General features: G+C 40.4%; 1 protein-coding gene across 1 annotated transcript; it reads left to right on the top strand.

The window, feature by feature from the left end:
* Positions 1 to 2,316: 2,316 nt before the first annotated feature.
* On the top strand, positions 2,317 to 14,931 carry LOC116533331 (EF-hand calcium-binding domain-containing protein 1-like). The gene is made up of 4 exons (XM_032253054.1): positions 2,317 to 3,349; positions 4,974 to 5,078; positions 7,224 to 7,372; positions 14,128 to 14,931. The coding sequence occupies exons 1-4, from the start codon at positions 3,322 to 3,324 to the stop codon at positions 14,236 to 14,238; spliced, it is 393 nt and encodes a 130-aa protein (XP_032108945.1). The 5' UTR covers positions 2,317 to 3,321; the 3' UTR covers positions 14,239 to 14,931.
* The last annotated feature ends 529 nt before the right edge of the window (positions 14,932 to 15,460 follow it).

Genomic DNA, 15,460 nt, shown 5'->3' on the forward strand with positions numbered 1-15,460 from the left:
GCTACTGAGGAGGTTAAGGCAGGAGGATATCTTGAGCCCAGGAGTTCGAGGCTGCAATGAGCTCACACCACTGCCCTCCAGCCTGGGAAACATAGCAAGATTCCATCTCTTAAAAAAAAGAAAAAAATAATTTTATAAAACAGGTAAACTTAAAATGATGACCATTTCATTCTACAAACTAAATCCAAAAGTGTCGTATTCATGAAAAGCAAGGAAAGACTGAAAACTATCACAGGTTGGAGGAGGCATGACAACCGAATATGGTATCCCGGATTGAATTCCGGTATTAAAACAAAGGATGTTAGTGTAAAAACTGTGGAAATCCAATTAAAATCTATAGTTAACCAATGTAGCGTACCAATGTTAATACATTAGTTTTAACAAATGTACCATGGTTATATAAGACATTAGCATTAGGAAGAAACTAGGTGAAGAGTATATTGGAACTCTGTAATATCTTTGCATCTCTTAATCTAAAATTAGTCCAAACTACAATGGGTCAATTTCTAGTATCTCAACACCATCCTCATTAATGACCCATGGTTTTCTTTTTCTTTTTTAGACAGAGTCTCACTTTGTCACCCAGGCTGGACTGTAGTAGTGGCACAAACACAGCACACTGTACCCTCGACCTCCCTAACTCAAGCCATTGGGCCTGCAGGCATGTGCCACCACACTTGGCTAATTTTTTGTAGAGATGGGGTTTCATTATATTGCCCAGCTAGTCTCGAAATCCTGAGCTCAAGCAATCTGCCCACCTCATCCTGGGATTACATGGTAAGGCCACCATGCCTGGCTTTAAATGGTTTCTTGACCACATGTGCAAGGTATTTAGATATAATGAAATCTGAGATACACTGATAAAATTCAGGAGAGGTTAGCTTATTACTTGCTGAAGATTGTATCTAAAATATTTGATTGCTTTGTTGGATGACCCTCAGAGCAGCTTCTGACTTACTATTCCAACCTCCCTTTTCTCACACTTCCATTTTCACACCACTGTTGGTGCTAACATTTCCATTCAGATAATAACTTTCTATGAGTTGAGCAGGGTTGCTTTCATGCAAGCATTAATATACTATATATAATGCATCTAGACCTGAGCTTCCTTTTTCTTCATATTTCAAACAAGAAAAACATTCCAAGTTTTTGTCCTCAAAGCAGCTGCATTCGTCTTATGACGTAACCTTGAAAATCACCAAGCCTCATTTTCACTGTACTCTATTGGTTAAAGCAGTTACAAAAATCCTCCTAGTTTTAAAGAGAGAAGACATAGACCCCTATCTCTCTTAAGAGAGGAGTATCAAAGTCACATTGCACAAAGAGCATGTTCAATGGGATACATTGATATGATCATCTTTAGGAAAATACAGCCTCATCAGAATTCACCATTAATATGGTAGTTTCAAGATTCTACTGCCAGGTGCCCAGTAGTCTTTTATCCCTCACCCACCTCCCAGCACTTTGGGAAGCTCACCCCTGTAATCCTAGCACTTTGGGAGTCTGAGGCGGGTGGATCACTTTAGGTCAGGAGCTCAAGACCAGCCTGGACAACATGGTGAAGCCCCATCTCTACTAAAATTATAAAAATTAGCCAGGTATGGTGGCAGGCGCCTGTAATCCCAGCTACTCAGGAGACTGAGATAGGAGAATTGCTTGAATTCGGGAGGCAGAGGTTGCAGTGAGCTGAGATCATGCCACTGCCCTCCAGCCTGGGTGAAAGAGCGAGACTCTACCCAAAAAAAAAAAAAAATCTACTTCCAGCCTGTGCAGTGGCTCACACCTGTAATCCTAGCACTTTTGGAGGCCATGGCAGGACCCCAGTATTTTGAGACCAGCCTGGTCAACATAGTGAGACTTCATCTCTACTAAAAATTTAAAAGTTAATGGCTTTTGGATGGAGCAACTTGGGTGGAGCTGGAGGCTATTATTCAAAGTGCAGTAACTCAGGAATGGAGAACCAAATATCGCATGTTCTCATAAGTGGGAGCTAAGCTATCAGGATGCAAACACGTAAGAATGATACAATGGACTTTAGGGACTCTGTGGGAAGGGTGGGAGGTGGGTGAGGGATAAAAGACTACATACTGGGTACACTGTACACTGCCCAGGTGATGAATGCACCAAAATATCAGAAATCACCATTAAAGAATTTATTCATGTAACCAAAAACCGTATGTACCCCAAAAACTATTGAAATAAAAATTTTTAATTAAAATTAGCCAGACATGGTGGTGTACACCTGTAGTCCCAGCTACTCAAGAGGCTGAGGCAGGAGGATCCCTTGAGCCCAGGAGTTCAAGACTGCAGTGGGCTATGATTTCACTGCTGCACTCCAGCCTGGGAGACAGAAAGAGACCCTGTCTCTTAAAAAAAAAAAAAGATTACATTTTATGCTTTTAGAGACTGAAGGAATCTCAGAGATCACTAAGTGTTACAGGTGATGGCAGTGAGACAAAAAGAAGCTGTCTGACTTGTGTAAGTCCCTCAGCTATTTAGGATAAGAAATGGAAGTGGAACCCAGGGGCTTATTAAGTCTCGGATCCCCAGCCCACAAAGTCTCACCCATTGGTTCTCAGTCCTGACAGTGCATGAGATGCTTGTGTGCTTCTTCAAAATAGCATTTTATTAAGGCTGGAGTGAGAACCAGGTATGTGCATATTTAAAAATTTCCATTTGAACACTGCAGATCTGATCAGTCACAAAGACTGACTGAGTTTCTGTAGCATCTCAGGCTCCCTCCTTAGCTTTCTGTCTTTATTTCCACCTCTCTATCCCAAACACTATCCCTCCAAGCCTGGCTTCCATGTTTCCAGCTTTCTTACTTCAATGCAGCTTCACCAGATGGATTTTCCTAAACCACTTTTACTGTTATGCCCCTCTCCTGTTCCAAAATTTTCAGTGGCTTAACCCAAAGATTCTCAACTCCTGGGGCATAGAAGCTGAGCTCTTGTTCAAAAGCTAATTCCAGGGCTTGCTGTTAACAATTCTGGTTTAGCAGATCTAGAGCAAGTTCTGGGAAACTGCAAGCATGGGGCAGTGGAAGGGGATTAATTCTCATACAAATGGTCCAAAAATGATACCGTAAGAACCACTGCTCCTGTACAATAAAAAATGTTAATCTGCTGATCATAATTTAATTGGATTGAATAACTCAGTGATTAAGTTGTATTTATTTCTCTTCATTTTACAGTCAAAAAAAGTGAGCTAGAGTGTCTCATAAGACTCTTCTACAGTTTGGTGGGAAGAGCTGGTGGAAGAATTGGTAACATTGGGCTAGATTGTAACACATTTCGAGGAATCCTGTACAGCGTATTTGGAATGACTGATGATATGTTGATGAATAGGGGTAAGAAGTCATAAGAGACTAAAAAGAGCCAATGTGAAATAGCAAACATACACATATTCCATTTTCATGAAAGACTTTGAATTTTTTTAACTGCAAACTAGAAGGCATAATTCCAGAAATGTAGGCTACAAACAATATTGGTTTGATTATGAGGATGGTTTTCAATACAAACTCACTCAGAATTTCATATCTCATACATGTACAGCTTTGAGAAATAACCAGTAGGGCCAGGCACGGTGGCTAATGCCTGTAATCCCAATACTTTGGGAGGCCAAGGCAGGTGGATCACCTGAGGTCAGGAGTTCGAGACCAGCCTGACCAACATGATGAAACCCTGTCTCTACCTAAAATACAAAAATGAGTGAGATGTGGTGGCACACACCTGTAATCCCAGCTACTTGGGAGGCTGAGGCAGAAGAATTGCTTGAGCCCAGGAGGTGGAGGTTGCAGTGAGCCAAGATTGTGCCATTGCACTCCAGCCTGGGTCACAAGAGTGAAACTCCATCTAAAAAAAAAAAGAGAGAGAAATAACCAATAATGAGCTAAGTAAGCTAGCAGTATCTTTCTTTTTTTTTTTTTTTTTTTCAGGCAGTCTCCTTCTGTTGCCCAGCCTGGAGTGCAGTAGTGCAGTCTCAGCTCACTGCAACTTCCACCTCCCAAGTTCAAGCAATTCTCATGCTTCTACCTCCAGAGTAGCTGAGATTACAGGGATGTGCCTGGCTAGTAATAGATTTTTAAGATGTACAATTTGATAAGTTTTGACATGTGTATACCTACTAAACCATCACCACAATCAAAATAATTAACATTCATCATCTCAAAAAGAATAATGTTTTAACTTATTTTTATAGGACAATAAAATTTCCAATTAAAAAAATAATGTGTTATTTTAGTAATTTACTTTTAGATATTGTGCAAACTCTTTAGCACAGAATTTCTAGAATAGAAATAGACACTTTTTTTTTTTAGAATAAACATCACTTCTAATGTGTGGCTAGAATAATTTTAAAAATGAGAAAAAAAAGAATAAACATTATTACATTAACTCCACTGTGTGTCTTCTGGGCTCATAGTAACTGTATAAAACATCACAAATGAAACTCATCATTGCTTATGGAGGAGAATGTCTCCATAAGCAATGATGAGTTATTTTCTTCTTTTCTTTTTTCGTTACCCAGGCTGGAGTGCAATGGCGCGATCTCGGCTCACCGCAACCTCCGCCTCCTGGGTTCAGGCAATTCTCCTGCCTCAGCCTCCTGAGTAGCTGGGATTACAGGCACGCGCCACCATGCTCAGCTAATTTTTTGTATTTTTTTTAGTAGAGATGGGGTTTCACCATGTTGACCAGGATGGTCTCGATCTCTTGACCTCGTGATCCACCCGCCTCGGCCTCCCAAAGTGCTGGGATTATAGCCTTGAGCCACCGCGCCCAGCCCGAGTTCTTTTCTTTAAGAATATGGCGAAAAACACATTTCCAGTAATTTTGATTGTTTCAAGAAGAATGTGTCAAAACTTTTCCCCCTCAATTTGGGAGAAACATTTTTCTATCTATTCATACTTACATACTTTTGAATTACATAATAGCCATAAATTACAATACACTTACACATTCTTTTTCTTTCAGTGTTTTTTGCATTTGACAAAGACAATGATAACTACATAAATATTAAAGAATGGGTTAAAGGATTATCAGTGTTTCTTCGAGGAACTTTTGAAGAAAAGCTGAAGTGTAAGATTTCCATATGTTATTACTGCCTTAGTAATATATAGTCAATTTTGTATTTAGTGAATGCTTAAATGTTTAAAAATACAAAATCAGTGTTCTTTATAGCAGCCTTGCAAAAATAGTTCATGATAGCTTAAAAAAAAAAAAAAACAAGCAGATGAAATGGGTGGCATAATTGTAAGGTCATGGAAGAGTCCCCAGCCCCGGGGCTCTCAAACATTTCCTTCACTGGTTTCGGAATGCCCAAATGTTACCACCAGGTTGGGTCTTCGGCTTCCAACCCATGCCAAGAACAGCAGCTAAGGGTCAGGGCTTGTGCTAACTCTGATCAGCTGGCAAAGCTGAATTTCTAAGGCTGCCTCTGAGGAAACATGTATTATGTAGGGGTAATTCTTTTGTCTTTTCTTTGACATTTATGAATTTTTTAGTTTCTCTGTGTTGTACTTTTTTTCTCCCACTCTAATTTTTCATGAGATAAGATAACTTTTAAATATAGTTTCCAGTTGGGTACAGTGGCTCACTCCTGTAATCCCAGCACTTTGGGAGGCCTGGGTCAATGGATCACTTGAGGTCAGGAGTTCGAGACCAGCCTTGCCAACATGGTGAAACCCCATCTCTATAGAAAATACAAAAAGAAGGCCGGGCGCGGTGGCTCAAGCCTGTAATCCCAGCACTTTGGGAGGCCGAGGCGGGTGGATCACAAGGTCAACAGATCGAGACCATCCTGGTCAACACGGTGAAACCCCGTCTCTACTAAAAATACAAAAAATTAGCTGGGCATGGTGGCGCGTGCCTGTAATCCCAGCTACTCAGGAGGCTGAGGCAGGAGAATTGCCTGAACCCAGGAGGCGGAGGTTGCGGTGAGCCGAGATCGTGCCATTGCACTCCAGCCTGGGTAACAAGAGCGAAACTCCGTCCCAAAGAAAAAAAAAAAAAAAGAAAATACAAAAAGAAGCTGGGCATGGTTGAACATCCCTATAATCGCAGCTATTAGGGAGGCTGAGGCAGGAGAATAGCTTGAACCCAGGAAGCAGAGGTTGCAGTGAGCCAAGATCATACCAGTGCATTCCAGACTGGGCGACAGAGTGAGACTCTTTCAAAAAATAATGAAAATAGATAAATAAATAAATAAAGTTTCCACTTAGGTTTGCTGCAGTGTTTTATACAAAAGTCTCACTGAAGAGTGAAAAGTTGTTTTCTGAATGTAAATTCTTGTGGTAATGCTAATATTTGGTGAAAATGGTCGTGACACTGAATGCAGCTGTACATGGTTGAACAGCCTCCCGTTAGCAAAAAAAATTTCAATAATCTTAGTTCCTAAAAATGTTTCATATACATTTAAAGATATGTTAATTTTGAGAAAATACTACTTTCTGGTCAGGTTGTATTGCAAACTCATATGTATGCTATAGATTGAAGAAATTCAACAGAAAGACCCAACTAATCTGATACTCTCGAGTTTTATTCCTACTTTTGCGAAACCATTTAATTAGAATTACAAACTCCACAAAAACTCCTTCACTGTGGGGCTCCCTTATTCACAAATGACCTGAGTAAGATCATTTGTGGGATGAGTGAGTGAAGTTTGGTACTTACAAAAATCTAAGTCATGGAAAGTATTCTCCAGGAAGAGGTTATTTGATAATTTTGGATAGTGCAGATGGGCAGATCCCAAGGACATTACTGATTCACCATCCAAATATATCCAGAAATGTTCTTCGCCAGGGATATAGTGAAGTGTGTACTTCGTTTTTGCACTCTATGTAAGAAGAGAATCATAATATTGATATAGATACACACGTTTATACATGTATGTGTATATATGTTTGCATGATCAAAGGTTTAAAAACTTTATCTCAAAGCTTCTTGATTGCAGCTTCATATCATTTTTAAACCTTCAATATAAATATCCAGAAATTATTTTTTAATTTTCACATCCTAAGGAATATTTAATCTGATAGAAAAAAAATGTAGTAAAGAGTACTTTATTCTAAAATATCTCTACCATATAATGGATTAAATTAGTAATTGTATGGAATATAAGTTGTTTTTATCTTTTAGTTTTATAAATTGAAATAACTAAAGAGAAGACTAATGACACTTTAACTGCTGTTATCTAAATCTTTTAACTTCTTTTGCTTTAAAAAGTCTGTTTTGAAGTTTATTTGAATGGAGATGGTTACATTTCTCAAGAGCAAATGTTTGACATGTTGAAGAACAGTCTACACCAACAGTCTTCTGAAGAAGATACTGATGAAGTAATAAAAGAACTGGTAGATATAACACTGAAGAAAATGGTAAGAAAACTGCAATGAATTATATTCAATCAAACAGATATTAGATAAAGCTAAGGAAATGATTTCTTTTCTTCCATAATGAATGCATCCTTTATGAGTACAGGAGTTTTTGTTTGTTCTCTGACCTACCTATTGCCTAGAACAATGCCTGGCTGATAGTGTGCTCAATAAATATTTGTAGAATAGCTGGGCACTAAATGAATCACTATATAAAATGGATATTTATTTTATTATTTATAAAAATTTTAGTATCAGTAAAACCTTACTAGTTTCAGGGGAGACCAGATGCAGTGCATCCATGTACAATTGAATGCTACTCTGTTTTGTCTTTATGACCTAACTCCTCCAATCCATCTAAATATTCATTATAATACAATAACATAATAATAAAAATAGTTGACGCCTATAGAGTGCTTTCTAAATGTGAGGCCCTTCAGGAAGCTTTAATGTATGAAACTCATTTTATATTTTATTTTATTTTATTTTGAGACAGAGTCTTACTCTGTCACCTAGGCTGGATCTCAATGGTGTGATCTCAGCTCACTGCAACCTCCGCTTCCTGAGTTCAACTGATTCTTCTGCCCCAGTCTCCTGAGTAACTTAGATTACAGGCATGTGCCACCACACCTGGCTAATTTTTTGTATTTTTAGTAGAGACAGGGTTTCACCATGTTGTCCAGGCTGGTCTCAAACTCCTGACCTTATGATCTGCCCACCTCAGCCTCCCAAAATGCTGGGATTGCAGGTGTGAGCCACCACACCTGGCCATGAATTCATTGTATCCTCATCACAAACTTATTGTCATGGGATTCTTGGGGTATCATTTTGCCAGCCAGAAACTTCTGTGGCTAGTGGCACCTTTGTCTAAGTTTTACTTGGGCCCACTGGACTCATTCCACTGACTCAGCCTGGCAGGCTGTGCCTGGCTTATGCTACTGGCCTGGATCCCATACCTGCCAAGGGTGAGTCAGACAAAGGGTGTGTGAGTGAGTGATCATGGGGTCCAGCCACTGCACACAGCCAGGCACACTGACTGTGGCGGGGTGGGCAGCTCCAGGTGCCAGCACAGGCACTATCTCTCTGTGAGGCTACAGCTGGACCAGGTATACTACAAGCAGCTTCCACAGTTGGCACCAGGGAATGTGGTAGTGGCCAGAAGCTTGGAGATGCCAGGAACTGCAGATCCCCAAAGAGGGTGTCACATCCCTGGCTTGGGGAGCTCCTAGGTCTGGGCTCTCTGAAGAGCCGCAGCTCTTCTCTCCTTCTTTCTTCTCTCCTTGTCACCCATAACATGGTGATCAAGGAGCATGTTTCAACCCTGTTTATAGCTCTTTTAGCCCCACCATTCAGCAAATCCCAAGTTTTTGTCCTGCATCCAAGAAGAATGAGGTACGTGAACAAGTGGAGGGTAAGCAAGGCAAAGAGGAGTTTTACTGAGTAACAGAACAGCTCAGAGGAGACCTGCAGTGGGTAGCTCCTCTCCACAGGCAAGGTGTACCATTGAGTGGAGTGTTCAGCTCTCCGCAGAGGAGAGACCCTGAATTGAGTAGCTCCTCTCCACAAGCAGGTCATCTCCTTGTCTCCTTGAGTCTGGCTGAGTCGGGGTTTTTATGAGCATCAGAGGGGAAGAAGTGTGTGCTGATTGGTCCAATGTTAGTTATGAGCAGCCCAGAAAAACCACCGTAAGTTCCCACTCTGGTCCAGGCCTTCCCCAGCTTGAAGATGGGGCTTAATTGGGGACCTGCCCCTTTAGCCCCAGAGCCTGTCTGCCTCCTGCCGCTGTTCATGGCGCCCAGGTTGTTTGTGCCAAGGGGTGCCTACAAGCCAGCGCTGAGCTGCCTTCAGCACCCTCTCAGCCTCCCTCCAATGCTAGTGTCCAAAGTCCAGAGGGGCCAAGTCTGCAGGGAGAGTCCAGGAAGTGGCAGCAGACACTCACAAGCCTGCAGAGTAGGCACGGGGAGCAGGCACCTCCAAGCCTGTGGAGGGAAGGGGGCCCTTCCCAGTCTCCCAGGAGTGCAGAGATGCCTGGATCTGCAGCTGTGGCTTGGGTGGCTACAGCTGTGCCCAGGAGGGTGGGGCTCCTGCCTGCTACGTGGAGTGCATAGCCCCAGCCACGCCTCCTTGCTGCAGTTGGCACCTTTGCAGTGGCTGCTCCAGATGGACCCCTGTTGCCATTACTATGAGGTAGAAACTATTATCTCCATTTTGCAAATGAGAAAACTGAAATACAGAAAGCTTTACCCAAGGTAACCCTAGAAAATGAGGTGCATAATTCATCTCTCAATAAAACCCAAGGTAATTCTTGGCTGAGTGCAGTGGCTCATGCCTTTCATTCCCAGCACTTTGGAAGGCTGAGATGGGCAGATCACTTGAGGTTAGGAGTTCAAGACCAGCCTGGCCAACATGGTGAAACCCCATCTCTACTGAAAATATAAAAATTAGCCAGGCGTGGTGGTGTGCACCTGTAATCCCAGCTTGAACCCAGGAAATGGAGGTTGCAATGAGCCGGGATCATGCTACTGCACTCCAGACTGGGTGATGGAATGAGACCCTGTCTCAAAAAAAAAAAAAAAAAAAAAAAAAAAAAGTTTAAGGTAATTATTTTACTATGGTCATGGTGATTTCTACCCTATTTCTTTGATCCTAAGCTGGTTACCAGTGAGGTTTTGTGAATCTAAGGCAGCCCAGGCCCAGTTCACCTATATTACCTTGGAGTTCAGGAAAGAAACAGGTGGTGGGAGGTTTTGGAGTCTCAGATCTAGCTAATGCAGTCTCCAAAGTGTCCTCTTCTTTTGGAAATACAGTCACTAGGCCTGTTAAGGCTGAGGGTAGATTCATTCTTGAGAGACAGTATGCTCCCAGTACTACACACACCCTTTTTTGGGTATCAATTTATTTTTTATTTTTAATTTTTGTGGGTACATAGTAGGTGTATATATTTATGGGGTATATGAGATACTTTGATATAGGCATGTAATGTATAATAATCACATCATGGTAAATAGGGTATCCATTCTCTCAAGCATTTATCCTTTGTGTTACAAACAATCCAGTTACACTCTTTTAGTTATTAATATTATGTTTTTTCTCTTTTTGAGAAGGAGTGTCACTCTGTTGCCCAGGCTGGAGTGCAATGGTGTCATCCTGGCTCACTGCAATCTCCGCCTGCCAGGTTCAAGGGATTCTCCTGCCTTAGCCTCCCTAGTAGTTGGGATCACAGGTGCCAAAAATTAGATGTCGAGCTTAATTTTTGTATTCTTAGTAGAGATAGGGTTTCATCATGTTGGCCAGGCTGGTCTCGAACTTCTGACCACAAGTGATCCATCCACCTTGACCTTCCAAAGTGCTAGGATTACAGATGTGAGCCACTGTGCCTGCCTCTTTTATTTTTAATATGTACAATGAAATGATTATTGACTATGGTCACCCTGTTGTGCTATCAAATACTAGGTCCTCTTCATTCTTCCCATTTTTGTACCTATTAACCATCCCCCCCACCCCACCCCCACACCTCTACTACCCTTTCCAGCCTCTGGTAACCAACCATCATTCTACTCTCTATGTCCATGAGAACAATTGTTTTAATTTTAACTTCCACAAATAATTGAGAACATGTGAAGTTTCTCTTTCTGTGTCTGGCTTATTTCACTTAACATAATGGCTTATAGTTCCATCCATGTTGTTGCAAACAACAGGATCTCATTCTTTTTCATCGTGCCCAGGCGGCACGATCTCGGCTCAAGGCAGCCTCTGCCTCCCCGGTTCAAGCAGTTCTCCTGCCTCAGCCTCCTGAGTCGCTGGGATTACAGGCGCCCGCTACCACACCCAGCTAATTTTTGTTTTTTTATTAGAGATGGGGTTTTACCATGTTGGCCAGGCTGGTCTCTAATCCCTGACCTCAGGTGATCTGCCCACCTCAGCCTCCCAAAGTGCTGGGATTACAGGGTTGAGCCACCGCACCCAGCCACATTTTTTTTAATCCATTCACCTGTTGATAGGCACATTGTTTCCTAAAAGTCTTGGCTATTTTGAGTGTTACTGCAATAAGCATGGGAGTGCAGCTGTCTCTTTGATATCCTGATTTCTTTTAGATACATACTAAGCAATGGGATTGGTGGATCATATAGTAGCTCTATTTTTAATTAGTTTTTTGAGACAAGGTCTCACTCTGTCACCAGGCTAGAGTGCAGTGGCATGATCACAACTTACTGCAGTCTTGACCTCCTGTGCTCAAGCAGTCCTGCTGCCTCAGCCTTTCAAGTAGCTGGGACTACAGGCATGTGCCACCATACCCAGCTAATTTTTTTAATTTCTTTTTTTAGAGACAGAGTCTTACTATGTTGTCCAGGCTGGTCTTGAACTTCTAGATTCAAGCGATCTTCCTGCCTCTGCCTCCAAAATTGCTAGGTTTGATGTGATCCATCATGTCCAGTTTTGAGGAACCTCCAAACTGTTCTCCATGGTTGTTGTACTAATTTAACTTCCCACCTACAGCTTACGAGGGTTCCCTTTTCTCCACATCCCTGGTAGCATTTGTTATTGCCTGATTTTGGGATATAAGCCATTTTAATTGGGGTGAAATGATATCTCATTGTAGTTTTGATTTGCATTTCTCTGATGATCAATGAATGTTGAGTACCATTTCATATACCTGTTTGACATTTCTACATTTTCTTTTGAGAAATGTCAGGTCTTCTGCCCATTTTTAAATTTTATTATTAGATTTTTTCCTGTAGAGTTGTTTGAACTCCTTATATATTCTGGTTATTAATCCCTTGTCAGATGGATACATTGCAAATATTAATATTTTCTCCCATTCTATGGGTTTTCTCTTCACTTTGTTGATTTGCTGTGCAGAAGCTTTTGAACTTGATGTGATCCAATTTGTCCACTTTTGCTTTGGTTGCCTGTGCTTGTGAGAAATCTTCACCCAGACCAACCAATGTCCTGGAGAGTTTCTCTGATGTTTTCTTGTAGTAGTTTCATAGTTTGAGGTCTTACATTTATGTCTTTGATCAACTTTGACTTAATTTTTGTATATGGTGAGAGGTACGGGTATAGTTTCATTCTTCTGCATATGGATATCTAGTTTTCCCAACACCCTTTACTGAAGAGACTGTCTTTTCCCTAACGTGTTCTTGATACCTTTGCCAAAAATGAGTTCACTGTAGATGTAAAGATTTGTTTGTGAGTTTTCTGTTCTGTTCCATTGCTCTATGTGTGTATTTTTATGCCAGTACCATGCTGTTTTGGTTACTATTGCCCTGTAGTATAATTTGAAGTTAGGTAACATGATTCTACCAGTTTTGTTCTTTTTGTTCAGGATAGCTTTGGTTATTCTGGGTCTTTTGTGGTTCCATATAAATTTTAGTATTGTTTTTTCTATTTCTGTGAAGAAGATTACATTGAATTTGTAGATTGCTTTGGGCAGTATGGACATTTTAACAATATTGATTCTTCCAGTTCATGAACATGGTATATCTTTTCATTTTTTTGGGTTTCCTCTTCAATGTCTTTCATTAGTATCTTATAGTTTTCACTGTAGAACTCTTTTATTTCTTAAGTTAATTCCTAGGTATTTAATGTTATGTATACCTATTGTAAATGGGATTACTTTTCCTCTTTTGCAGAATGTTGACATATAGAAATGCTACTGATTTTTGCTATGTTGAAATGCTATGTTGATTTTGTATACCACAACATTACTGAATTTGTCAGTTCTAGTGTTTTTTGGTGTAGTCTTTAGGTTTTTTCAAATGTAAGATTATATCATTTACAAACAAGGATAATTTGATTTATTCCTTTCTAATTTGGATCCCCTTTATTTCTCTCTTCTCTAATTGCTAGCTAGGACCTCTCCTTTGAAAGAAAATTAATGGAGTAAATTTTTACAATTACTCAAATTTTTCTATAGGTTAGACTCTCAGCAGCCCTGATGTAATTATGCCCATAAGTGAAAAAACAAGAACCTGTTGAAACCAATTCAATTAAGCGCTTAAAGGCATTCATGATCTCTACACATGCTATGTTTACTCCCTACTCCTATACAACGTATTTAATCGCTCATGATCCCTGTCATGAATGCTTCACTCCAGGCAGCTTTGTCTTCTTAATTTATACTCATTTGCTCTCTTAATTCGGGTGGGCCACTCTTCTGCACTTCCTCCTCATACCTCTCTGCCTATCCAGATCCCAGCATTCCTTAAAGGTTCAGTAGTGGTTTCCAAGTCTTCTTCAGAACTGTTACTGCCATAACTCCCAGTGCCTTGCTCCTTAACAGAGCAACTTCACTGTTACCCTTTTTACCTGGTGGGCTCCCAAGTAAGAGATCCTTTGTGGAGCAAATTCTACAAAAAAAATAAGCTTGAAAATCATTACCCTATTGTACTTATTTTTATCATAAAGTAGCCATATAATAATGAACTTCCCTCCTGAGATGTTTAATCGGTGTTAGATTAAAAAAAAAAAAAAGAAAGAAAAAAAATAATGAACTTCCCCTAATTTTTATCTTATTTCTCCAATTAGAGTGTAAGTGTTTTAGGAGCAGGGCTACATTTTATATATCTAAAGTGACTCAGGTATGCCTATTAGAATAATAAAAATAAAATAAGGGGACTCTGTAAATAATTTTTGATTTATGTAGACAGTCTACAGAAGTGTGACAAGTTTTACTTGGTAAAATTTTTTTAGTCTAGAGAGCTATTTTCCATGCAAAATTTAAAACAAGCATTTATCAAGAAATATCTCCTCTCTAGGATTATGACAGTGATGGCAAGATATCTCTTGCAGACTTTGAAAAAGCAGTAAGAGAAGACAGACTTCTATTGGAGGTGTTTGGACCATGTTTACCAGAAGCAAAGGTATAGTTACTAGTGCCAACAGCCCAAATAGATTCAGGAAAAATTTTAAAGGGTCAGAAAGTAATACTTGCTAGACACTCTCCTCTGTTGAGCTGCAGCCCACTGCTGAAATTAGGGCAATCATTGAGAGTTTAGCCCCATCCTGGCATTTGGGCCCCAAGAAAACATTCATGATTATTTCAGTAACTATATTCAAGACTTTCATTGAGCTTTTAACCTCTTTAGCAACACGCAATTCCTGTTTCCTGTAAGTATGGTGTATTTCCCAAACCAAATCTAGGGTATATTGGCTTAAGGGCTAGAACACTGAATGAAGAGTTTCAGCAAGTATACCACAAACTACTAGAACACTTGATCCCTTTCAACCCAATTGCTGTCAATGTTTTTAAAATTTTGGAGACATAGAGTACTTTGTGCTTATGAAAGTTTTTCATGTATGCATCTGACAAAAGTTTCCTGAGCTGCAAGTGTCAGTCTAATAATTGATTTGGCCTTAACATATTCTTCCTTTATCAACTGTACTTTTCAAACACTGGTATACAAAAGCACTTTTTTTTTTCTTTTTTGAGACAGAGTCTCCCTCTGTTGCCCATACTGGAGTGCAGTGTTGCAATCTCAGCTCACTGCGACCTCTGCTTCCTGGGTTCAAACGATTCTCATGCCTCAGCCTCTTGAGTAGCTGGGATTATAGGCATTTACCGTCACGCCTGGCTACTTTTTGTATTTTTTATAGATATGGGGTTTTCGTCATGTTGGCCAGGCTGGTCTCGAATGCTTGACCTCAAGTGATCCTCCCACCTTGACCTCCCAAAGTGCTGGGATTACAGGCGTGAGCCACCATGCCTGAAATAATAACCTATATGGAAATTTTGTAAATTAACTTGCATGTTATTAAGCTATTCTTATCCATCTCAACTCATCTATTTGTCCCCCTGTGGTTTATTCCCTCTACCCCACATTTTAACTTTCTGGAAACGTGGTAAAAAGCAATGTGTGAAAGGCAGGCTTCCAATCTGAAAAGAGATGAGTGAAAACAGTATATAGCATAATGGACTAGATGAGAGTAACAACTTAGGATGGAACAGCCGACAGTTCTTCAGCTGCTCCCGGAGTTCATGTGTAGCCCAGTTATCTAGAGCTTTACTATTCAAAGCATGGTCTGTGCACCAGGAGCACTAGCAGCACCTAGGAACTTGGAAAAAATGCAGAATCCCAGGCCCCATCCAAA

Source organism: Sapajus apella, unplaced genomic scaffold (genome assembly GCF_009761245.1).
Source record: "Sapajus apella isolate SASKATOON/1434 unplaced genomic scaffold, GSC_monkey_1.0 scaffold81, whole genome shotgun sequence".
NCBI lineage: Eukaryota > Metazoa > Chordata > Mammalia > Primates > Cebidae > Sapajus > Sapajus apella.

Bases quoted from the DNA above. Each gene is read 5' to 3' on its own strand.
- LOC116533331 (XM_032253054.1), top strand. From the start codon at position 3,322: ATGACTGATGATATGTTGATGAATAGGG. The intron at 3,350-4,973 runs GTAAGAAGTCAT...TTTTTCTTTCAG, and splicing joins TGATATGTTGATGAATAGGG to TGTTTTTTGCATTTGACAAA. The intron at 5,079-7,223 runs GTAAGATTTCCA...TGCTTTAAAAAG, and splicing joins TTTTGAAGAAAAGCTGAAGT to TCTGTTTTGAAGTTTATTTG.